Below are 24,903 nucleotides of genomic sequence, written 5' to 3' on the forward strand. Positions count from 1 at the left end.
TCTCCTATTCTAATGCAAACCTCAGGTTGAATCACCACCCTGTACGTGAGAGGAAAGGCCTCGGGCGGCGATAGCCAGACAAGGATGGCCGCATGTGTTGACAATGTGTACGTTGAGAGCAGACAGAGTTGTGATTCATTCTGGCCGCCTGTCTGTGGTGCTGTCCGTCTGACAGGTTTGGATAAAAAAGCTCCATCTGCATGCTGTTCGAGCGAGAATATCATCCAAGATTTCAATAAAGGACCGTCAGAATTCTCTGTTGTTTGTTTTTTTTTTTTAACATCTATTGAAGTAACAGGCTCACAAGTCTGCTTTTTCTCTGTGTTTTGTAATGTCACTCCAGGCTTGGTGGGCTTGCCTCCAGAGTTTGGCTCCAGCGAAAGCCAATCCCTATATATCTGCATCCACGTATCTTTGGGAATGTACACGTATGCATGTGCATGAGCGTGCGCGTTTGCACCAGTGCATGTGTGTGTGTGTGTGTGTGTGTGTGTGTGTGTGTGCGCCCGCGTGTGTGTGTGTGTGTGTGTGTGTGTGTGTGCCCGCGTGTGTGTGTGTGTGCCCGCGTGTGTGTGTGTGTGTGTGTGTGTGTGTATGCGTGCGTGCGTGCGTGTGTGTGTGAAGATGTAAGGTGTAACAGGGTGTGACGAAGCCCGGCCCAGTGACCAGGCCAAGGGAGGATGTAGGATGTGGTGTAGTGTGGCTGGTGGAAGTAGCCTGTGGCCCCGGGGCCACACAGGGCACATGGTACGAGTGTAGCGGCTCAGAGGGGTCAACGCTATCCAGTGCCCAGAGCCAGGTGGAGGGCCAGGGGAGACCCGGGACCGTCAGCAGGCTGAAATAATTTCCTGTGCAGGGTCATGCCAAGGACAGGTTCAGGGACCAGGGTCCAGGATCTCCTCTCACAACGTGCGTATTAAAGTAAAACTGTTTTTCTCTGCTATTTCTCAGATTGAATGCATCTATCACCGGGCGAGGTAGGAAGCAGATTTTTTTATTTTTTTTTGTTTCAGATTGATCTGCATAATTTTGGGGTCATGTGTTTTATTTTTATTTTTTTTTGTGGAATGTGGATCTGGTTAAAATGCCATTATTTTTTTTTCCAAGCCGCGGTTTAAATGTCAAAGCTTGCGCATGAATAGACTTACATCCAACAACATGAAGTCAGCCCCGCATGGTAAACTCCTATACACAGACTTACACAAGCTGCTGATACCATACTCACGAATAACCCTCAACATCTTATGCACTCTTTACACAAGATTCAAATAAACACTGTTACCTGGGGCGACGTGGAGATCACTGCAGACTGACTTCTTCTTACCCACAATTCTGGAATGCATTTACTCAGCTGGGTTCTTGAAATCCGGAGTGCTCTGCTGCCGGAGGACATACTCGTCACGAGATTCAAGAAACATAACCCTGACCCCTTTGCGTCCATCTCAAAGCTCACTCTCTTACGGCAGAACTATACAATTTTCCACGCTGGTCAACGGGGACTTGCAAGCTCCAGAGAAGAATGCATCTGCATTGAGAAGGGCTTGAAAGTAACACTGTGCTAGTAATTATGGCGCAGCACAGTTCTTCCGAGCTCCTTTGACCTGAACATGCTAATCTAAGTCATGTTACACATAAATGTCATTATGGCATATGTCTAAGGACACAAATCATTTTAGAGCTTAAAGAAGCGTGTCCTCCCTGTGTAAACAGTCATGTCTTTATAACTTGTGAGCAATGTCTGGGATGTGCGTTTTAATTTACTTTATTTTTTTTTGCGTTTTTTTTTTTGCGTTTTTTTCGTCCCAACCATTTTGGAAACATTTGTTGAGAGGGCGGATTTTGGATCCGATCATTTGTACAAGTAGAACATCACCTCGAGGAGATTTCTTGTCTAGCTATTAAAATACGAAAAAAAAAAGAATTCTAATGTAATATTTGCACGTCAGATGTAATGCCTCAGTACTTGGAAACTATTGATCCATAACCCCTTTCCATTTGGATCAGTTCTGCTGATATGCGGCCCCTCCCAAAGTCAAGCGGACTGCATGTTTATCCACTTGTCCATCAGTCAGGCACATGCACACTCAGCTTCTCAGAGAGATTGTCAGATGCCCCCCAGCCCCAATGTTTCTATATCCAAACTTGGTAAGTGCACCTTGTTTAGACGTGGCTTAACCAGATTTTAGATAGCATGTCAATAACAGTGCTCAGAGAGAGCCTTTAATCTTTCTGCTTTGTGGAGCTCTGCACTAGGAAATTAGAATATTCACACAGGCCTTAATTCAGTGTCAGTGCGACGAATATTATTCGTGAGAATATGCACGTAATCCTTTATAGAACTGTGCGTGTCAGATATTTTTGCGTTGCGTTTACTTGTGCGTGTGTGTATTTATGAGCAATAATGAAAATGAAAAAGATTTTGGGAGAAGGTTACAGCCAACCTGTTTATTTAGCTTTCGGTTATTTATTTTTCTATTCGTTTTATTATTTATTTTGAGAAAAGCGGGGGTACTTTAACGGAGAACTATATGCGTATATTCTGATGGTGATAGATAAAATAAAATAAATATGTATATGTATACATTTATATAGACAAGTGCGTCATAAAAACGACCTGGAATGAAACACCAGAGAATAAACCTACATTCCGTGAAAGGTAAGACACCGTGTTATTTGCAGTTTGTCTATAGATCTGCATCAGTAATACAACGAAATTAATTGTTTTGTATTGTATTTTTTTAAACTTGCAAAGATGATTTTCTAACTTCTGCTCGTTGTCTGCTACTTAGTAAAATTGTAAATAACGAGTGATGGGGGTTTTTTTTGGATAGATTTGTAGATTTTGATTTGTTTGGAGAAAATGCAGTTAGTTGACTCAAAACATCAAATGCAACGACTGTCATGATTATTCTAGAATTACAGTTATTACAAACGATGGGATTTTGCCGAACTATTCTTGGGGTTTCTGCGTTTTTGTGCTATTTGGTTTTGTCTTCAGCATGAAACCAACAAAACTGCAATTATCGACGGACGCTGAAGAAAAGCATTAGCGAAACACAACATTTCACTTGAGCCATCTTCGTCATTCTTCGCCTGAAAACACAAGCTCTTTCTAATTCTCCCGCGGCTTGAAAGCTGCGTGTTTCAATCTGCCTGCTAGTTTATTTCTATGGTCTCGAGTCGGCTTTAGATTTGAGCCTTCTTTGTAGTTTTTGCCTTTTTTTTTCTCTTCCTCCCAAAGATATTCAGTGTGCGTTGCCGAGTTGCTTTGGGTGGTTTTTTTTCCTCCCGCTTAAACCGTCATTTGATTCAAAAATGATTCTCAGACCTATCGCCGGAACAGCAGCGATTAACGACTAAAAGTACCTAATCTAAACCAAGTCGCGTAAACAAAGTGGTTTGATCCCCAGCATTTTATTGTGTTATCATTTTCCAGAAATATTTTGACAATTAGTTTTCTCTCATTTTGTATTTCGTCAAAACACAAAGACAAAATTAAAATGTGTGCGTAACACAGAGCAGCAGCAACGTAGAAGTAACACCATAAGAATGTTGAAACTTAGAAGCCACTGTTTTTACAGTTTGCACTGACAGATCTTTGAGAGAAAAAAAACAACAAGTTTGTAAATTGTACTTGGACAAGTATTTTCACCGAATGGAAAAATATATTTTACATTATGTATAAAAATAATTAAAAAGTTAACCGATTGGACTTGAACCAAATAGTTGCACCGAACAGGAGTATTAAGTCTAGAGTTTTATGAGTAAATATTTATATTTTCAAAGTTAGTTGCATCGAATGGATAGAAATGACACTACGTTTTAAAAAACGAAAATGTTAATAAATGACGCTTTGACAAAGCAATTACACCGTACAGAAAAAAAAAAACATTTTCCATGATTGTGAATAAAAAAAAACCCAGAAGTGGTCATGGCCTTTAATCAGGGGAAAAAACAATTTGCTCCTTTTTTGTGCGTAAAGTTTGTTCCGACGTAAGTTTGTGTCTCTCCTCCGAGCGTGTTCCTGTGACTATAACCGTGTATGAAATAGAAATTAAATGGTTAATTGGATGGACACAAACCACACATGATTGAATTTTTAGCGGATTATATCAGACTGGCTACCCCCCCCCCCCACCCCACCCCTACCCCCACCACCACCACCACCACCACACCCCCCACACACATCCTCTCCCTCTCTCTGACTCTCTCTCTCACCCTCTCTCTCTCTCTCCCTCTCCCTCTCCCCACCTCTCCTCCGCCACCCTCCACTCCCCGCGCTCTGTTTTCACGGCTCTTTGTGTCTGGTGTGATCCCACCCACTCCGGGTCCCTCCATCCCTCCATCCCTCTCACTCGGGCCGCGGCATCACAGGAGCCCCGTCTCTCCTGCGCGCAGGACACGAACCATGGAGACGGAACCGTGTTTGTCTTTCTCTTCGCAGGCGAGCCGGGAGAACTCCCCGGGTCTGGAGCACGGCCCGGGCTCCTTTCTCCCGCACCCGCACCCGCACCCGCACCCGCACTCCCACCCCCACCCCCACCCGCACCCCCACCGCCTCGGCCTGGGCCTGCGCGGGGACTTCTACGGGCCTTCCTCGGGGAGGTTCGGGGACGCGCAGGACTTTACGCACGGGGCCGCGGGAGCCGCCGCGGCGGCCAACAACTCGGGCGCGTCGCCGTCAAAACACACCAAGTTCCTGGAGAACGTAAACCAGGAGCAGAAGGGGAGCGCGAATAGTGGGAAGACGAATTTCTATGAGAGCAACTCGGAAGGTAAGGAGATGAGCACTGGAAATAAATGGCTAAACTGGTTGGAATACAATAGTATGAGTGACAATACACTCGATAACAATAATAATAATTATTATAATTATAATTATAATAATAGTACTGCTAATAATACTCACGACAATTACAATTATTAATATTGTTATTATTATTATTATAAATGACAAATGTAAAATGGCGTGGGGGAAAAAAGACATAATGCAATAATGAGAATAATATCAAATTAAACATGACAAATAAATAAATAGACAGTTGCAGTCATTATGGCCTGGTTTTGGGGGCGTTGTTATGGAGTAAACTCGACGTTTCATTTCCTATATATCCTTCCTTAAAAAGGGATAAAATACGCATAAAATGCTGATTTAATGAAAATGTAAAAATTATAAAAAAAAATGTCAATGCTTAACTTGTGTATAGCATTGCAGCCGATATATAAAAATACACATATACATGTTGCTCCTAATTAGACTCATTTACCGGGAATCCGGCACGTGCACGAGGAACATTTTGCAGAGTTTAAAAATACACATTTATACCCACCAAAATATGTTTTTATTTACCCGCCAAAATTTAGAAACTGCGTGGAAGTTTCGTGATTAAAAAAAATGTCAGCAGTTTCTCCTGCACCTGACAACTGAGGTCAGTCAGGTCCAGTGTGAGGTGAGAAAGGTTAAAGGTCAGCCAGTGCCAAGCTGGGTGTGTCACAGAGCTGTTCTCTGCTATGCTCCAGTCTCATACATTTTATAAGTTAATTGCAAAGTATCCATAATTATAATATATATATATATATATATTTTTTTTTTTAAGTTTACATTATTTTGCTCTCATTATTATTAATTGGAATTTCTGTAATTGCCGGTGGGCATTTTCCAAAATGCAAGCCTGGGGATTTATGAGGTCTTTTGTTTTATTTATTAGTGTTGATAATCAATCCGGATATTACTGCTGATAAGGGCTGTGTGATATCTGTGTCCAGAAAAATATACAGCGTGATTCATGTTGCTAAAGGACAGCCGATAACACCTAAGAACCTACCGACATTTAAAGTGGACTTTTCAACTTTTTATTTCTCATATAGAAAATAATTAAAACACAAAAGGCACATAGTTTTACTTTCTCTTTCTTTCTTTCTTTCTTTCCTTCTTTCTACGTTTTATGTTTATTCTTGTAGTGTGTAATTTTTTGAGCTAATAAGTGAATTATTTCATTCGTTAGCGTGTACTTGTGTATGCGTATATTTGCATTTGCTCTTGTTTGACCTAATTAATGAATTAATTGCGTGCGCGTGTTTTCCATCAAAATCGACCATGGCTAAGAGTGCGCGTGAGCGTGTCTATTTTAGACACCATTGTAAAGTTTTGTATTTTATTTTATTTTGTTCTTGCAATCCACTTTCATGCAATGTTGCTCGGGTGAAATACTCACATTTGAGCATATAAAAATAATAATTACACATGCTAAATAAAATTATATAAGTATACAGGCTATAGTTAATTATTTATTGTGAAAATAAACTAGTAAGTAACTTTTTTGCATACAAATATGGAATTTTTCTTGATCGCACGTGGAAAGATTTTTGTTTCAAGGAAACAATGGCCCACAACAAAAAACAAATTGCTTATTTTGCGGTAAAGTAAAATTAAAATTGAAGTGAAAGTCTATCACACTATTATGACTCCGTTATTGAGAAATGTGTGTAATTTGGAGTATGGTTCAAATTTGATCAAGATCTGAAAATTATTTTGGAAAGAGACAGCAACTAAGAGCAGATGTTCTCTGATGGAATTCATATTGAGTAGATCTTGCACATCCCCAACAGAACCAATTAGAACCACTTGTATATGGTTTGAAGTACAATTTTTGACCACAAATAACTTCTAAAAAGCCTTTTGAGCAGACTGCAGAACGTCTTGTACAGAACAAGAGGCCAGGAAAAGAGCAGCTCGAATTCTCACCATGATGATGTCAGTTTACTAGAATAGCTCCTTCTTTCATGATATTCCAACTCGGTTCTTTGTGCGTTTTCTCCTCTTTTTGTACACATTATACTGCATTTTACACAGATATCCCGTTACATTGGGGAGGGGGAGCGGATGTGGGTTTCTGACAGGGTAAAAGCTACACCGTGTCCTATGGCCCCACCGGTTTGCAATCTCGAGGAGGAATATTTTCAGATTGGGCTGCGGTGTGACGTTTGACTTAATGGACATGAGGAAATGACTGTTGCAGTGAAAAGTGCTCTCTGTTGGCCCCCATATTGAATTAAGAAAATGGGCAAAGTACAGACTAAACTGTCCCCCGTGAGTGTCTGCAGTTAGATGGAGTGATGGAGCGAGTTTTTTGGGGGGAAAGGTTAGACATAATGAAAATAGACAACAACATCCAAACACTGCAGGAGTCGAACAGCCCTTTTCATGGTCTGCAGGAATTAAGGAAAATACTCCTCAAGCTACATTTCCTGTTGCTGTTATACACACTGCACTGCAGAATATGCATTATAGATATAACATATAATGCACATTCTGGCCCAAAGTAGTGCCATTTCTAGCATTATGTGAGCAAGTGTATATAAATATTTATATATACTTTGAAAAGACATACTTTGCATACGGAAATTATATTTAATTTCAGAAATGCTAACTGAAACTGAAAATAATACCCATCACCCGTACTTGTTTTTAATCATTGGTTTGTGGGTGTATTTGAGCCCCCTGAGCCAGGACCATGTGGCTAATGTCATTAAATAAAGCTCAGATTAATTAAGGGAACCCGCATAATTTCACAATGTATGTTGGGCCAGTTTCCTAACAGCCATCGGCAACTTTGTTTGGAGGGTTGAGTCAAAATAGAGTGAAAACGTTTTTAAACTGATACCCTGGCGTGATATCCTATTCATACTGCTTTTGATTGTATTTGGAGATATATAATCATCATGTTTTTTTTGTGTTTGATGTGTTGCATAGTCCAGATATGACTGATTTGATACCAAAATCCAATTATAAACACCAGTGGTGGCAGCTGCTACTCACATCAATGTAACTGCCATTTCAGCTCATTTCATTAATGCTATAATTTTCCAATACTCTTTCCACCATGGATAAAAGCTTAAAGTCGGTCGTTCTGACAGAGTGACACTCGTTCTGTGCCCTGCATTTCACAGTCAGAGGGAAGGCCTCGCCGAAATCCATGGCCTACCCCGCAGGGATCGGCTCGGACTGCTGTGCCAAGCTGAAAGAGCCGACCAGCAGCGTCCCGGGCGACTCCATCGCCGACTCCATCGACCTGTCGGGCAAGAACAAGAAGCGCCGCAACCGCACCACCTTCAGCACCTTCCAGCTGGAGGAGCTGGAGAAGGTGTTTCAGAAGACGCACTACCCGGACGTTTACGCCCGCGAGCAGCTGGCCCTGCGGACCGAGCTGACCGAGGCCCGGGTCCAGGTACGTGGACGGAACCCTACACACTACGGATCCTCATGATGGGGAAATTCTGCTTTTATATTGTGAACCCAATGCTGAAGAATCCAGCTGAGGTTAACTATGTCAACAATTTCCAAAGTAGCTAAATATCAGATTTCTCCCGTTGCTACTCACTACTCAGTGCTGAACCTAACATCAGTATTCCCACCCCGACTACATTCCTTCCTGTCACCACTATCACTTCATGGCCATCGTTTAACCTCAACGGCAGCCTGAGCCGCGGTCGCACTGTCTTCCAAAAAGTGGCCTAACCCCGACTCTGTGTTTGTGTCAGGTGTGGTTCCAGAACCGTCGAGCTAAGTGGAGGAAGCGGGAGCGCTATGGAAAGATCCAGGAGGTGCGCAACCACTTTGCTGCTACATACGATATCTCTCTGCTCCCCCGCCATGACACATACCAGGTACATACCGACACATACTGCAGGCCCCACGTAGCCCCACATGTGATAGTATGTACACCATGGCAGTGGCAATGGTAGCAGTAATAGTTACAGTGGGATGACTCTATTTGCCTACTTATTTGCCTGAAAGTGTTATTTAGCAAGTACTACTAAACCTTTGATAGGCCAAATTATATTAAATATAAAATATAATTTAGACGGATATTTAGTAGTTTATTGTTGTGCCTGAATGAATGCAGTAATAACAAAGTGTTGCAATGGTTGCATAAATCATCTGTTGAAAATCAAGTTTTTATTTCCATTTCTCACACCAACTCTCTCTCTCTCTCTCTCTCCCTCTCTCCCTCTCTCCATCTCAAGATGCAGAGCAACCTGTGGCCCGGGGCCCCGTCGGGGGGCGGCGGCAGTACGAACGGGGGCTGCGTCCTGGGGGCGGAGTCCATGTCGTCGTCCTGCATGAGCCCCTACTCGCACCCGCACGGCAACCTGCCCGGCTTCATGGGCATGCCCGCCTCCCCCGCCCACCCCCACCACCACCACCACCACCCGCCGCACCACCCGGGCATCAACGGCCTTTACTCGCTGCACAGCTTCCCCGGGACCCTCGGGCCCCCGTCCTTCGAGCCGGGCCCCGAAACAGAATACAAGCCCACCGGCCTGGTGGCGCTCCGGATGAAGGCCAAGGAGCCGGGGAGCCTCTTGTCCTGGCCCACATGACAACCACAGCGCCATTTTCCCTTCATGCATTGACTGAGCCAGAGCATTTTGCCTTCCCGCCCTTATACACACTTTAATACTCAAAACGAAATGTACACACCCTGCAGCGTTTTCGTCTCCTCTCCATTGTTGCATTTATTGTTAATTGACCTTGAGATCTTTAACGATCACGTCCCGTAACCTCTTTTTTATTTTTTGGGGGGAATATGGGACAATTTCACAAACACAAGGAGGGACCTGGAGCCTCTTCCGTAAAAACCCAAATGTGTTCCAAGGAATTTCAAGGTTTTTCTCCCAGAGAAGAGAGGTTTTCAAAGAGGTTTTTCTCTCTTTACATTACCATAACCTTGATGATACCCAAATAGAGCAAAATGCTGTTATTTAAGCATGTAAAAATGTAATTATCATTATACCCATTGATTAATGTCTACTGTTGTACTTAATAATGTGACCAATAATAAAGGTGTCAATATAATCTCTCTTATTCGTTAGAGAAAGAAAATCTGAAAAATTAGGTTTTGAGTATGTTTTTATGCATAAAACTCCAGATCAGTGGAATAATATCACCTGGTTAGAAGAGTGATAAACAACCAAGTGAACCAAATGTCTGGTCCACAGATTCCGATTTGGGTGGAAATCTCAAAGTGAGGCAAATATTCTTTGTAGCTGCGGTCGCTGTAAACATAGAAAACCACCACAGTGTGTGTGTGTGTGTGTGTGTGTGTGTGTGTGTGTGTGTGTGTGTGTGTGTGTGTGTGTGTTGTGTGTGTGCGTGTGTGTGCATATATGTGTGTGTGTGTGTGTGTGTGTGTGTGTGTGTGTGTGTGTGTGTGTGTGTGTGTATTTTTTGCATATATGTGTGTGTGGGGGGGTGTGGGTGTGCATATATACTGTATGTGTGCATGTGTTTGTTTCTAACTTTAAATTTGTGTTTTTGTGTTTTTGTGTGTGTGTTTGTGAATGTCCATATATGTATGTGTTTGTCTCTAGCTTCACATGTTTTCTTTCGTCTGTGTGTCTGTGTGCGCATATGTGTGTCTGTGTATCTGTCTCTAACTATAAATGTGTATGTTTTCGTGTTTATTTGTGTGTGTGTGTGTGTGTATGTGTGTGTGTGTGTGCGCGCGCATGTGTGTGCGCGCGTGTGTGTGTGTGTGTGTGTGTGTGTGTGTGTGTGTGTGTGTGTGTGCGTGCGTGCGTGCGTGCGTGCGCTGGCTAGCCTTCAGGTGGCACCTCATGTATCAGGTCAGCGTGGCAGGCCCATTAATGAAAAAGCAACAGAGCGACCGCACCTCAGTGTTGGAGATGAAGTGGAGTTAGATCTGGGAGCAGCGCTCACCTCTGGCTGAATGAGTAACGACTTACAGTCAGATTGGAGGAATTGGGGTTGTGGGGTTCATACGCTGTTTGGTGTTACCTTTTCATTGCAGCGAGTGTCCAGTCCACTATTCAATTCTACCGCATTCCTGGTGATCGGTGTTGAGTGGGTTGTGATTCAGGAGATTTGAATTGGGTCAACTAAGGAAATTGCAGATTTCTTGTTCAGTATTTAAATTATTATTTTTTTTATTTTGAATTAAATTGTTTCGAATTTTGAATTAAATTTCATAGGTCTTATAAATGGTTGGTTTACCTGTTCAAGCTACAATATCGATGTCTAATGCAGAAATGGTAGTGAAAAAAATGTAAATTTGCTATGCTCATAGTTTAGAGACAAGGCCAGTTGTTAATGGTTGTTAACGGTTGTTAATGTTATTTTTGAAAAAGTTAAAAAAAAAAAAAAAAAACGCTACTTCAGATCATAGTGGATGTTTTGGTAGCTGCTTCTGAGAAATTGTTTAAATCAGGGAAAGACCTTGTCAAGTTGTGTCCAGACCATCTCACTCTATTGCCAAAGAAGCACTGATGTCTCGTGTGAATGACTTTATGCTTGTATATCCATGTCAGAAATGTAAACATTAGAACCTGTGTGAGACTGGAATTGCAAATTTAGTTTGGGGGGGGGGGGGCGTCTATTTTTAGGATAAAAAGAAATTCCAAGTCTCCGTTCTCTTCTCTCTGCAGGAGTGTGGACGGCTCCTGGGTGAATATTCGGTTCCCCTCGGTTTCATTATGACATGCGTGCTGGCACGGCGGAGCCACCAGCCCCTTAAAGTCTGTGTCGGAGTTTTGAGCCAGCCGCTCACATGTGGTTCCAATAGAGGAACCAACAAGCCCATCAAGAACACTTTCCGCACCCACTGCTTCAAATTCCAGCCGGGCTCTGAGAGATAGTGGCCTCGGCTTCAACCACATAGTCCCTCTGATTAAATCCCAGATTAGGTGGAGGAGATAAGCAGGCCTGTCGGAGAGGATAAGAAACCCAGAAGATGAACCTCTTTAGAAGAACCGAGGAAACGGTAGATGGAGGATCAGGGCTCAATTACCATGTTTATATTTAGGTTGGTACAGGTTATCCAATTCACACTGTCACCAAATGCAAAACATCACAGTATTAAAACTCCGAACAGCGGTGATGACATCTTAGATATTTCGAGGTTTTATTTAAAAACATAGTGTATTCTAATAAAAAACAAAAGCCGATAATTATCTACTCCTCTACCGTGGGGGAAATTATGTGATTCATTTTTCATCAATTTGGTGAAGTTGAGTCATGAGCGTACACCTGCACAGACATGACATGCGAGGGAATACATTTCCAAATTGCTTTTTAAAAAGAATCCCTGACCAAAAATATTTACTGTTGGCAGTCATTAATAGGCACCCCCCCCCCCCCTCCTCTCTCTACCTCTCTCTCTCTCGCTCTCTCCCTCCCTCTCTCTCCCTCCCTCAGGGCCACTGTGTGAGGACAGTTCCTGGAGCTGTAAATTACTGCATCATTACCATAGTTAGAACCATAAAATATGATTTAATGCTCATTAAAATCTGTAAAGCTGTCTGCTGACCACACGTTTTAAGAATGTTGTGCTTTGATCCAGGCAAGATTTATCTTGACCCAGCGCTGCAGCCTTATGACCTCGCAGAGTTATGTACTTAACAGTTCAACTGTATTAACAACTTTGTTACAATAAGCCCCAAACTTGTAGCATCTAGTGTGGCCAACTCAGTAGCACAATCAGTCAAAGCCTCGGTGTCATTAGCGGGTCTCGGAAAAAGTGTGCCCTGCTGTAATTGATTAAATTCACCGAAAATGTGAAGAAATAAATCATGAGCAGCAACTTATCACATGAAAAAAAAAAAAAAAAACAAAAAAAAAAACGTTTTGGAGTATTAAATGTCAGATTTAATTTGCACGATACAGATGTCAAGAAAGCATCAGCGGCTGTAAAAGCTGTCATTTAAGTGTAATTTCATGGAGGCCTTGCAAGACGCCTCTTGGAGTAAACAAGAGTAAAAGTCAAGACATTACTCAACTTGGTACCTTTTTTGCGTGGTAGAATGATAAACCTTCCCTGCCTCCACACACACGAGCGTGCGCGCGAACGCACGCACGCACAAACACACACACACACACACACACACACACACACACACACACCTTTTCTCAAGTGATGCGTGTGTAAAAATAAACCTTAAAAATCAAAAACATCTTAAGTAATAAGGTACCCTCCCAAAACTAAGAAATGTCTGTCAAAAATAGGCAGTAAATTGCTGAAATTTCAATATTTCATTTTTTATTAATTAATTACTTAATCACTAATAGTAAGTAATTACTGAGACGACAGCTGACAGACTGTTGTTCTGTAACTTTCCATCCCACCCATAGTTTCGAATTGTTCCATTTAGTTTCAAGGTTTTGACTCTTTCCTTTTGAAATTCTTTCATTGTTGTATTGTATTGTATTGTATTTAATGTTTATATTTTCTATTTTCACGTCTATCGCAATATTTTTTATTGTCATTGAAATGTTTGTTTTTTTCCACTCCGATTTTTTTTTCCCCATCTAATTAATTGTAAAGTTTCTGGTTAAATACTGCCGCTTTGTGGCGATAGTTTTAATTGTTCCATTTGGATTAGGCGTTTTCACTCTTTCCTTGTGCAATTATATCATTGTTAATAATTAATAGATAGTCGATTTTACTTCTATAAATATTCATCATATTTACAATTCGTAATGTTATTATATTTCTAATATCTAATATTTGTATTATATGATGTAAATACTTTTAAATGCAATATTTTATAATATCATGTCATAGTCATGTCGTCCGATACGAGTCACAAAAATGTGTTTATATCTTTGTACTTCTCGTAATAAAACATAATACGTGGAATCGAATGTGATTTTTTTTTCTGAACAGCGCTACGGTCCAATGCCGATGATTGACAGGCGCCACACGGCGTTCCGCCCACTTTTCCAGCCAATCAGAGCGAAGGAGGCGGGCGCCGAAGACATTTTCGACAAAATGGCGGCTGTTGTTGTTTTGCCGCAGGGTCACTGAATTGCGCTTCTTTTTATTTTTCCCGCTCCGCTGTGCGTTGTGTTGCAGAAATAACGAAAGAAGAATTAAAAAACAAAAAAAAAAGTCGACCGTCGACAGCCTTGTTTCGGCTCCGCGGGGCGAACCGGGATGAAAGGTAAAGAACGCTCGCCGATTAAAAAACGCTCCCGGGCCTTGGACGAGATCCGGGACCGGGGAGGAGGCCACCCGGCCGGGAAGAAAATGGGGGCGATCTCCATCTCCGGCGGGAGTAATAATGGGAACAGCTCGGTGAAAAGCGACGGCGGATCGACGAGAAGGAGTCTGCTCGGCGAAAAGAGGGACCGGGACTTCGAAGCACACGGTAGAACCGGGAATAACCACAGCTACCAGGCCGCCGCCGCCGCTGCCAGCTCGATCGGCAAGAACCACAGCCTGAATCTGACGCTGGACCTGGCCGCACCCAGGGCCTCGTCCCGGGCGGAACAGCGGGCCCCGCCGCCTGCTGCCGAGAGCGAGTACAAAACACTCAAAATCAGCGAGCTGGGTACTCAGTTGAGCGACGAGGACATAGAAGACGGACTTTTTCACGAGTTTAAGAAATTCGGCGACGTGAGCGTCAAAATCAGCCGCAGCAACGACGAGCGGATCGCGTTCGTGAACTTCAGGAAGCCGGAGGACGCCCGGGCCGCCAAGCACGCCCGGGGGAGGCTGGTTCTGTACGACCGGCCGTTGAAGATCGATGCCGTGTACATCAACCGGAGGAGGAGCCGCTCTCCGGTCGAGAGGGATCCGTACGGTGCGGCCCCGGGCCACAGACTTTTGCACACCCAGAGGCCGCTCTCCCCCACCGGGCTTGGATATAGAGACTACAGGCTCCAGCAGCTAGCCCTGGGCAGGCTCCCACCGCCACCGCCACCCCACCCCCTGCCCAGAGATCTGGAGCGGGAGAGGGAGTTTGCCCTCTTTGAAGCCAGGGCAAGGCCGGCTTTCATTGCAGAGAGAGCAGCCTTTCGAGAGGAGGATTTTATATCTCCAGAAGATGACCAAAGAGCTAATAGGACACTGTTTCTGGGTAACTTGGATATAACCGTTACAGATACTGACCTCCGCAGAGCCTTTGACAGGTTTGGGGTTATAACCGAAGTGGACATCAAGAGGCCCACACGGGGACAAACTAGTACTTATGGATTTCTTAAGTTTGAAAACCTTGACATGGCCCATCGTGCCAAACTTAGTATGTCTGGCAAAATAGTGGGCCGCAACCCTATAAAGATAGGCTACGGTAAGGCCACTCCAACCACACGCCTGTGGGTCGGTGGCCTTGGCCCCTGGGTCCCCCTCGCTGCTCTAGCAAGAGAGTTTGACCGCTTTGGCACAATAAGGACCATTGACTACAGGAAGGGGGACACATGGGCCTACATCCAGTATGAGAGCCTGGACGCTGCGCAGGCCGCTTGCACACACATGCGTGGCTTCCCGCTGGGGGGTCCAGAGAGAAGACTCAGAGTTGACTTTGCAGACACAGAACACCGCTACCAGCAGCAGTTCCTGCAGCCACTCCCGCTACCAGCGTTTGACATGGTGGCGGAATCGTTTGTTCACCGCGCAACGCCTGAACCTCTGAGGGTCAGGGAAAGAACTCCACCGCCCCTCCACTTCAGAGAGCGGGAGCTTTTTCCAGGAGCAGAGTGGGCCAACCCAGCCATAAGAGACCGGGTGCGTGCGTCTCCTTTTGAACCGCTCGAGCACCTGGAGCGAGAGCGGCGGCCGCGGGAGCCCTGGTCCCTGGAGCCGGAGCTGCAGGGACGGGACCCCGCACGCAAGCGGCGAGTGATGGAAGATGGGCGGCACCTGGACTGCTCCCCTGACAGCACAGAAAGAGTAGTCCGCCGCCGGCGCACCTCACCTGACGGCAGCCCTGGTGGCAGCAGCAGGGACGGCGGGCGCTTCAGCGACTCGGAGCGCCCCCTGCGGGGCGAGCGCCCCTCCCCAACACGGGAACATCACAACAGCCTGGAGCGGGGCGTGCCCGAGCGGAGGCTCAAAAGTCAGAGCCTCTCGGAACGGGGGCCGTCGAGCGTCGGGGTCCCGGCGGCGGGAGAGCGCAAACGCAAGGCGGGCGATGGCGGAAAAGGCCCTGCCAAGAGGGAGCGCGCCGAGAGCAGCGGGAAAGGGGTCCTGTTGTCTAAGCAGGATGGCAGCAAGCTGGGCCTGGCCTGGAGCGGCATGCTGCTGCTGAAGAACAGCAACTTCCCTGCCAACATGCACCTGCTGGACGGCGACCACAGCGTGGCCAGTGACCTGCTCATCGACGGCCAGACGGGGAGGCAAGTGAGCGAGCTTAAGATCACGCAGCGCCTGCGGTTGGATCAACCCAAGCTCGACGAGGTGTCCCGGCGCATCAAGGTGGCGGGTCCCGCCGGCTACGCCATCCTCCTGGCCGTCCCTGGGAGCACAGAGGAGTCGTCGTCATCCGACCCGGCAGCCTCCACTCAGCGTCCGCTTCGCAACCTGGTGTCCTACTTAAAGCAAAAGCAGGCGGCTGGCGTCATCAGCCTGCCTGTAGGGGGCAGCAGAGATAAGGACAACACGGGCGTTCTCCACGCTTTTCCTCCCTGTGATTTCTCCCAGCAGTTTCTTGATTCCTCCGCTAAAGCTCTGGCTAAAACTGAGGAGGACTACCTGGTCATGATTGTTGTTCGTGGAGCATCTTAGAAAAAAAAAAAAAAAAAAAAGTCAGAACACACTAAGTAGAAACCGTGTAGGAAGGGGGAAAAAAAAAAAAAAAAAAAAGCTCTGTCTAACTATTGCATGCTGTGTGTTCTGCATTATGGGGTACATTTGTCCGATTCTCGGGTGTGTGTGTTGCCATGTACTCCGCTAAATCGGTAAAAAAACATTGCCCTCTCATAGAAGTAACACAATGTGTTTCTCAAAACAGTTTTTCTTTTAAAAGCATTCTTCAACTGCCCATCAAGGTATTTATAGAAACTCAGCAATTATGAAAGCAACTTGAATGATTAAAGCACCCATTGGTTTTTAATTTCCCCCCAAAAATTACAGGAAAAACAGCAATGTTTTGGCAACTGATCTTGTAAAACTGAAAATGTCACCATAAAATTAACAGTGTGTTTGAAATTAATCTCTGGGGTGGACAAAGGCCACCCTTGTAACAAATGTGTTTTATTTTCAGGGAAATGCTATGTCAAATATGATACACATGATAGTTTCGAAATTTTGGATTCCATTGCTAAGTGGATAATTTGGTACTGCGGTTACAAAGAAATTCTCAAAAAATAAACTTGTAATTTTGGAGCCCAGGATGATAAAAAAAAAAGAAAGAAATGAGGCCGTACTTGTGTGTTCCGTTTGAAAAATTGTTACTGTTTCATTGCATTTTTGCGGATTTAAATGAAACTGCCAATTTTTGGGACAGTGACCAGTTAGTTGCTCAAATAACCTTAAAACTTGTTTTAATTTAATTGCAGATGACAGTTTTCCTAATGTGGAATGCTAAATACTAATTGATGTAAGATAATTGTCCAAGGGAAAGCCCATCACACAATACAGAGTTTAGTAAGTAAAATACTAACAGCATTTATTTTTCTTTTTTTAATTTTCAGAATTTTATTGTGAATATTATTTTGTGCATCCCTGCCCCTGCAACAGCTATTGTGTAATGTGGTCTATAAAAAAAAATGCAATAGTAATTGGATAAAACGCTTAGACTAAGAATTTTGTGTTGACATTTGAAAGTCTTGTTTGTTTCCTCTTTTACGTTGATGCCAGTAGATCGACCAGAATACACTAAAGCAACTGCACATCAGTGAGCTATTGATTCCAACTGGTGAATCCTCATTTATAAATTAGATCTCTGATAACCCGAATTTTTAAAACTGGTTAAATGAGGACCTTTTGTTTGGATTGAGTTTTCAGAGTTCTCAACTGGAAAATATTTTTCCCATATTTTGAAAGCCTACTAGTATTTTGTTAATGCCATTTTTCTTGACGTACAGTAGTGACCCACACCGATAGTAGTTTATATACATTTGCTTCAGTATGTATTGCGGGGGGAGGGGTCAATATGTGGAGGGAAAAAAAAAAAAAAAAAAAAAAAAAAAGTTTGTCTGTGAATGTCATCCACCCTCAAGTTTGGACGACGGAGCAGAAAACGTCTCTTGGCAGAAAACCTCACCATTGAAGGAAACCTAGTATTTGTGAGTCTTCACTGTTAAGGCAGCTGTTAAGTTGTGTAGCCTGTCTGCGCCTGTGATGACCTCTGTTTAAAGTGGAAAAATGAGCAATGTACACCTAATGTCATGGAAATGGGAAATCTGCGCCGCTCATGCGAAGCTGTTCACATAACCTGCAAGTGCTCTTGTGCGCTTGTGTGACCCGAGTATCAATAAATTGTTGCATTTGAAGGGAAAACACTGTTTTCTTCCGCGGAGCCGAATTGAAGAAACAAGCTGCCAAATACTTTTATTATGTTTCCAAGGAGTTGTCACTTGAATTGTTGTTTCTGCACGCGAGAAGGGGAGACCACTGCAATTTCGTTAAAAAAGAAAAAAAGGCAATTAAGGAGAGACCACTTTCATTTGAGGATTCCTGATTTCTTAGATGCCTTTTCTGATCTGTTTAATCGTAAATTAGGCCCCATGCGGCCGCCGCAGCCCATCGCTTCCTCTTGGCACAGTGTCGACACCTGTGCAGGATTGAGGATCCACTGGCCCTTGTTCGCAGCCAGTGCCGTGCCAAATCACAGCAGGGGAGACGGCAAAGCTGTTCGGAAGGGCTGGAGCAAGCCGCAGCGCAATTCCAGTGTCCTGTCTTTTTCCCCGACAGGCTGGCCACCATTTGCTCTTTTAACATTTTGATTCGTGCTGTTGGTGTTTCTGAGTAGGAGCAGAGGAAAATGCAACGGCCGCCGTCACACGCACTCCGCTTAGGAGCGCGTTTGTGACATCACTGATGTTTCCATAGCATCCGAAGCTTCAAGTTGTTGCACGACGGAGGCCAATCTGAACCCCCGTGGCCTGACGTAAACGTTCCCCGTTTCAGAGGAATTTTGGCCCAATTCTCTGTAGTACCTGCTCCGTTAGTCATTATTTGATTTGACCTAACGTCTGACTAAGGGGAGAGAAGCAACCCCCCCCCCCCCCCCCCTCCCCCTCGACTGCAGCTAGGAGTTTTGTTTTCCCGGTTTAGCTTCGCCTCGGTGTGTTCTCTGATCAAGCCTTTCTCGGAGCGGAGGGGAGAGAGAGAGAAAGAGGAGGCGTCGTCGCTGCGCTGCAACCACACAGACGACCTTCAGAACTGCTCCCAGTGCAGCCGGCGGTCTGCTCCATCGCAGGATTGAAAGACAAAGACAGCTGGAAGGGATCAACGGTGTTGTTTCGACCCCTGTCCCCCTCCCACCCTAGATAGTGACAGTTCTTTGAAGAAGCCAGTTTATTTTGAGTTATGCCCCGCGACTAGCTAAGCCCAGTTACACAGGGCAAAAAGTCATTAAGTCTCCCTCGCCCCCTGTTAGTTTCCACGAGGCGCAAATAAGCTCTTCCATGCTGAGAAGGACACCCAGCTCCCTGGAAAAACAATGCCCTCTTCAGGACCAAGATGGAACCCACACGAGACCACCTGACAGGCCACATTTATGCACATCCCTCAACTCCAGGCTGGAGCTGAAAACCAGTTCTGGTTCTGTGAGAAGAGCACGGTGGTGAGTAAGGAGCCTTTGCGCTGCCAGGTATGTATCCGCAGCCTAGGCAGCGTCGGTAAGTATGTAGTATCGAAAAGACATTTCATTGCCACAGATACAGCAGATTCAGAACTTGCCTTTCCTCAACAGAGCTATTTCCATTGATTAAAAACTCAACGTGCTTAACCCTGTAGAATTAAATAACAGGTCAGTTTATTTTTAGAATCCTTTAATGAACCGTCACTTTGTGAACCCTTAGAAGTACACATTAAATAATGATAAATCAGCCATCATTAACCGCTGTAAATATATAAATTAATTTGGCCTTTTACTTGACATAGATCTAGTGCATTCCTCTTTTAAGCAGATGTTTGCATTATTTCAATTTAAGATTTAAAAAAAGTAGAACTAGACAGAATTTAGTGCCTTAGAGCTTAAAATTGTTTTAAATCACATTTTTTAAATCATAGAAGTAGACCTATGTTGTAATTTATTTGCTTGAGAGTCCGAAAGCTATGCTATTATCTTAATTATCTTGGAATCAACATATCTAGATATGTACTTTTAGAAAGCGCTCCAAATAAGAACTTGATTAAGGGAGTATTGAGGCAAATAGTAACCAGAGTAATGTGACGCTCGCAATATAATCAGGCTGTATGTGTTCAACCGAGGAAAGAAATCTACAAACTATTTATTTATTTATTTATTTATTTATGATATTTTATATCAGGTTTTTCATTTCTGCAAATCAGCTGTCGTGGCTATACCCATCCAAGTGTACATACTTGAAACAGGAAAGTTGTGATGTTCATCCCTCCAAATGTGAAGGCAACCTATTGCTTTGAATGTACTGCAGATATTGGGGAAAAAAATCATTTTAGATAAAGTGTGATATTACTGTTATTCAAAACCTGTCCTAAAAATACACTAAGACACGCGTGACTATAATGGGAGCTTCCCATTTTGGAAAAAGGAGATTTAACAGAATATGTTTAAGGCTTAAACGTCTGCCCCATTGGGCTGCATTTAAGCACAGTGGCAAGCTGCAGGAGAGTGGTAAGTTCCTAATAGTAAAACATTCAGCCATGTTGTGGTGCAAACAGTACTAAATGATTGGAACTAACAAGTTGATAAGCGCTGTCCTAAAAAATAGCAAACCTGTCCTTTAATAGCTTAGGAACAAATAAAATTGTACCCCGGGGCCAAGACATTTTTATTTCCGAGCTTCGGCAAGCTTTTGTGTTACAGGTGATATTGGTAAGAGCTCTAACCTGATTAAGCAAAACATGGCTTTTTCGATGTAGCAAGGAGGTTAAAACGACATTACTTCCTTTACAAAAATATTTCAGTCCAAGTAAAGACTCTTGTTTAGCAAATCTATTCTAAAAAAGTTCAGTATCTTCGAAAGTCCCGTCTAGAACATGTTCTGAAGTATATGCAACTAACTGCGACCCACCTTGAGCTCTGCGCAGCATTAGAATGACATCTTGGAGAAATGAAGAATCATGATACGAAATGCCTTTTTTGAGATACAACGAAAACACTTGAAATCTTTACCTGAAGCTGAATAGAAACCTTCCTACGTGTTCAGCAGTGCTGCTCCTTGCACCTAGAAATGCACAGTTGGCGGCATTAAGCAGTTAAAAGGTGTTTTAGTAATTACTTACAAAACAGAGTTGTCACATTTTGCTGCAAATTTCCAAAACCCCAACAGGCTTCTGTTTCCAAGTCAAGTTGTGCTCATTGCACCTTCCTGTTACAGACGCCAGTTGAAATATATGGCTAATAATATGACATATATAAATTCTGTATATGATGAGTGCTACGTGTGCTGTTCGGGATTCTCTTCTCCTTCACGCCTCGCGGCACTCTCTTTTTGTCACTTTAAGTTTTGACTTGAGTTTTAAGGAGTAGATTCTGCAAATCGGGAGTTCATATACAGTTGTGACGGGTGTCATTTTAAGCATTAATCAAAATGTAAAGATAACGCTTGCATCATTTAGTTGGTTTGACAATTATGTTCGAGGGAACATCCCGTTTATCTTGAATAACAGAGCAAGTTACCGAAGCTCATCAGTGGTAAAGGATAGGTTTGCTATTGTTCAAGAGAAGCTTGGGAAGCGTACCGCTCTGCTGCAGCGTCTCACTGTGGTTAAATGCAGTCCAAAAGGGCAAAATTGTTGAGCCTTTAATAAAAAAAAAATAAAAAAAAAAAAAAAAGCCCTTTACATAAGTCATACAAATAATTCAGGTGGTCCATTTTGATGAATATGAAACCCAGGGCAATTACAATTGAACGTAACGTGAAGTAATAATTTGGATTTTCCCATTGAATCGACACATTTGCATGAACAATTTCAACCATCTTGCATGATGAGCCTCCCTGTGTTACCCTCAGGACTAACGACTGTTTCCGTTTTTCCGACAGAGGTTTCCTGGAAAGCAGATGATGCCTCGGCTTCTGAACCCTTCCATCCCCTCCACGGCTGGAAGTAAGTCAATTCTTTTGTGGTTTGAATATTTTTTTTATATTCAATCATATATTGAATGAGTTTGGAATGTGTCGGGCGATCAAAGAGGGATACTGAATTATAATATTTCAGTAGGAGTGTGTCGTAAAAAATGTAACAATTGTGCTTTACCTGCAATGTTATCTCACTGAGGGCATGGAATACACCTACTGTATGTTCACAAATCTTCATGTCTGTGTCTGATTTTCAATAAAGATGGATAAAAGATCATGTGTGACTTGTTAATGTTCTCTGTTTAGAAACTTTTCCTAAATCCAGGGGAGCATTGGGTGTCAAAAACAAAAACCCACAAAGAGCCACCAGGGTCAAATTCACTTTATTGCAGCTGATTGCGCAGCATGTTACAAGGCAAAATAACTATAGTACATGAGCTGTGACCGTGATGTCTGATTTGTTAAGTACATCTTCTAAGCTCAATCAAGAAACAAAAGCCCAGAGACACATTGGTGAAGAAAAAAAACACAAACAAGAAAACGCCTTTGCTGCGATTACAGCAAAATTATCAAACGCCCTCAACTACGACTACATGAAACATTGGAAATCCAGCACCATATCAGCGGTGTGTGAGGCATTACCGAGCCGACATAGAAATGCTTTAAAATATGGCTTTCACCATACTGTTACACTCCATGAAATCAGAAAACTAAAAAGAGTTCAATAAGCAAATTTCAAAGCCTCCAATGTATGTGATTTAAAGTAAAAAGAAAAAACACACCCAGCGGCCCATAGTCGCAGTGAGCGACCGGTAGTGAAATTTAAATCCCAAGCCAAAGCGCTTTTCTTTTTGTGCTTGACTGTAGTTTTTGAACCCATACAAAGAACTTTGCCGCGTATTGTTAAAATGCACGAGGGGAAATAATTTGGGACTAATTGAGATGGCATTCCTTGAGTAGGAGCCTCGTAGTGCCACAAGAGGGCAGGGCGACAGCAGGAATGCCTCCATGAACATTGGGATATTCATAGTAAGACACAGGCTTCGGAGGGCTGTTAATAATGCATAGCCGCTGCGGTTTAAAATCTACGCAGTCTGTGTTCAGCCCAGTGTCTCTAGCCATTCAGCTTCCGGTTGTGTGTGGTTTACTGACGTGTCTTTGCCCCAAATGAACGGAAGTTAGTAAAGAGCGATAACTTTATAAGGCAAAACGCGGTGATAAACAAGAGACTTGATGGCAACACACCACAAAAATCATTGAAAAACAACGTTACATAACTCATTAGACTCCCGCGTGTATAATAATATGATCAGGCATTGTATTTCCATTGGCTGTGTCGGGACGGGACAGCAACCACCAGTCCAAATACAAACTGAGTAACGGGTATTGATTTATACGTAGTAACAAGGTAGTTTGTAGGTGGTCGACACATCAACGCGATTGACAAAATGTGCCACAGATAATAAACCTTCAAACAAATATACTTAAAAGGCAAAACGCCTCAGGTACATGTCCAGACGTCACAGTTTGACATTTTCCAGTCTCGATAAGTACCTTGAGAGACTTTCAGGCCTTGGCAATAATCCTACCATGAATTGAACATATACAGTGGGAAGCATCAAATATGCGCTGTGAGGCTGTGCAGCAGGTTGCATAGAACATCAGGCCCGTGGGAAGGTTGTGGACGGAGCACTGACCGACTGTGGCAGCGCCGACGACTTGACACCGAGTCACTGGAACATGAGTCAGCTGCGCTTCCACAGGGGAATTTTCGTTTAAAAGGTGAGACGCTGTTGAAGGGTTGGATTTTGGTTTTATTACGGGAGCGAAAAACCTCAAACGTTCTGAGCTTTTAAATGATATACGACCCACAACTGTGGCAACATGACCCGGCAGAGCAGGTTAACTTATGGTCTGATTTACAGTTTCACCCGGTGTCACGAGTCACACAGTAACTGCTCTCTGGCGTTGTACTGTTCGGTTTGACACGTAGGACATTTTGAATTTATTGCTCTTTGTCTAAAATGTCTTGCAGCAAAAAGACCAGGAGGTACTGTCATGCTGTATGGTCGAAATCTGGCCCAAAGTGCATGATTGTGAATTAAGTTATAAATATAGAGGTATATAAAAAGAAACCAGTTGAACACGTTATTTGCAGATATGCTCTTTTGACGAATAAGAATTTCCTTATAGAAAACGCAATTCATACAACAAGGCAAATGCTTAAGATATATAGCTATAGGTAGAACATTCCAACCAAACGTTGTTTAGTTTTCACATTAGGCAATGCTGGATCATCTGTACTTTACCAGTGCATTTTTTAGCACTACTGGGAGACATGCTGTCATAGGAGGAAACGCGGCTGGCAGCTGTGCTTACCATTGAATAATCACATTTTATTTTCCCCCATTTCCATGTTTGCAAAGAAGCTGAGGTCATGGGGAACAGCCCTACTTCACCTGTGGTAGCGTTGGAAAACATACTTTGCCATTATCGTCCCAGTAAGTAATGACAAGAAATTTGGTAATAGATGGTTGTGGAGTTCTCCAGCTGTGACAAATGGCTTCGGTTTTTGTATACATTTTATAAAATTATACTCGTACTACCACTGTGTATTGGGAAAAGTGAAAGGGTGGTAAACTATATGGCATGACTGTGTAATTTTGGCTTTCATGTTCAAATGTAAAATAAGGAATGATGCACAGTCCCAAATATATCCTTGGACCATGGACATTCAGTTGTAGTCGTCATTCTTGCTCAGGCTGTCCAACACTCTTGGTTTTCCAAAGTTTAAAGAGCAGTTCAAGGACCTGACCATTTGCTGAGGTCATTTTCCAGTCCGTGGTATCCAGAGGTATGCAGCAAATGAGCAAGTTTGTAAAAAAATAAAATAAAAGAAAGAAAAAGCCGGGAGTTCCCTGTAGTTTCGTCAT

General features: G+C 43.4%; 2 protein-coding genes across 2 annotated transcripts; both read left to right on the forward strand.

Annotated features, from left to right (window-relative positions):
- Positions 1-4,408: 4,408 nt before the first annotated feature.
- alx3 (ALX homeobox 3) lies at positions 4,409-9,384 on the forward strand (the record flags this gene model as incomplete). Its single annotated transcript, XM_080015869.1, has 4 exons — positions 4,409-4,775; positions 7,951-8,228; positions 8,542-8,667; positions 9,028-9,384. 4 exons carry the CDS (start codon positions 4,409-4,411, stop codon positions 9,382-9,384), a joined length of 1,128 nt encoding a protein of 375 aa, XP_079871995.1.
- Positions 9,385-13,859: 4,475 nt separating this feature from the next.
- On the forward strand, positions 13,860-17,942 carry rbm15 (RNA binding motif protein 15). The gene has a single exon (XM_080014910.1). It carries the CDS (start codon positions 13,956-13,958, stop codon positions 16,521-16,523), a length of 2,568 nt encoding a protein of 855 aa, XP_079871036.1. The 5' UTR covers positions 13,860-13,955; the 3' UTR covers positions 16,524-17,942.
- Positions 17,943-24,903: the final 6,961 nt, after the last annotated feature.

The sequence above is a fragment of the Zeus faber genome, assembly GCF_960531495.2.
Source record: "Zeus faber genome assembly, chromosome: 15".
Lineage (NCBI taxonomy): Eukaryota > Metazoa > Chordata > Actinopteri > Zeiformes > Zeidae > Zeus > Zeus faber.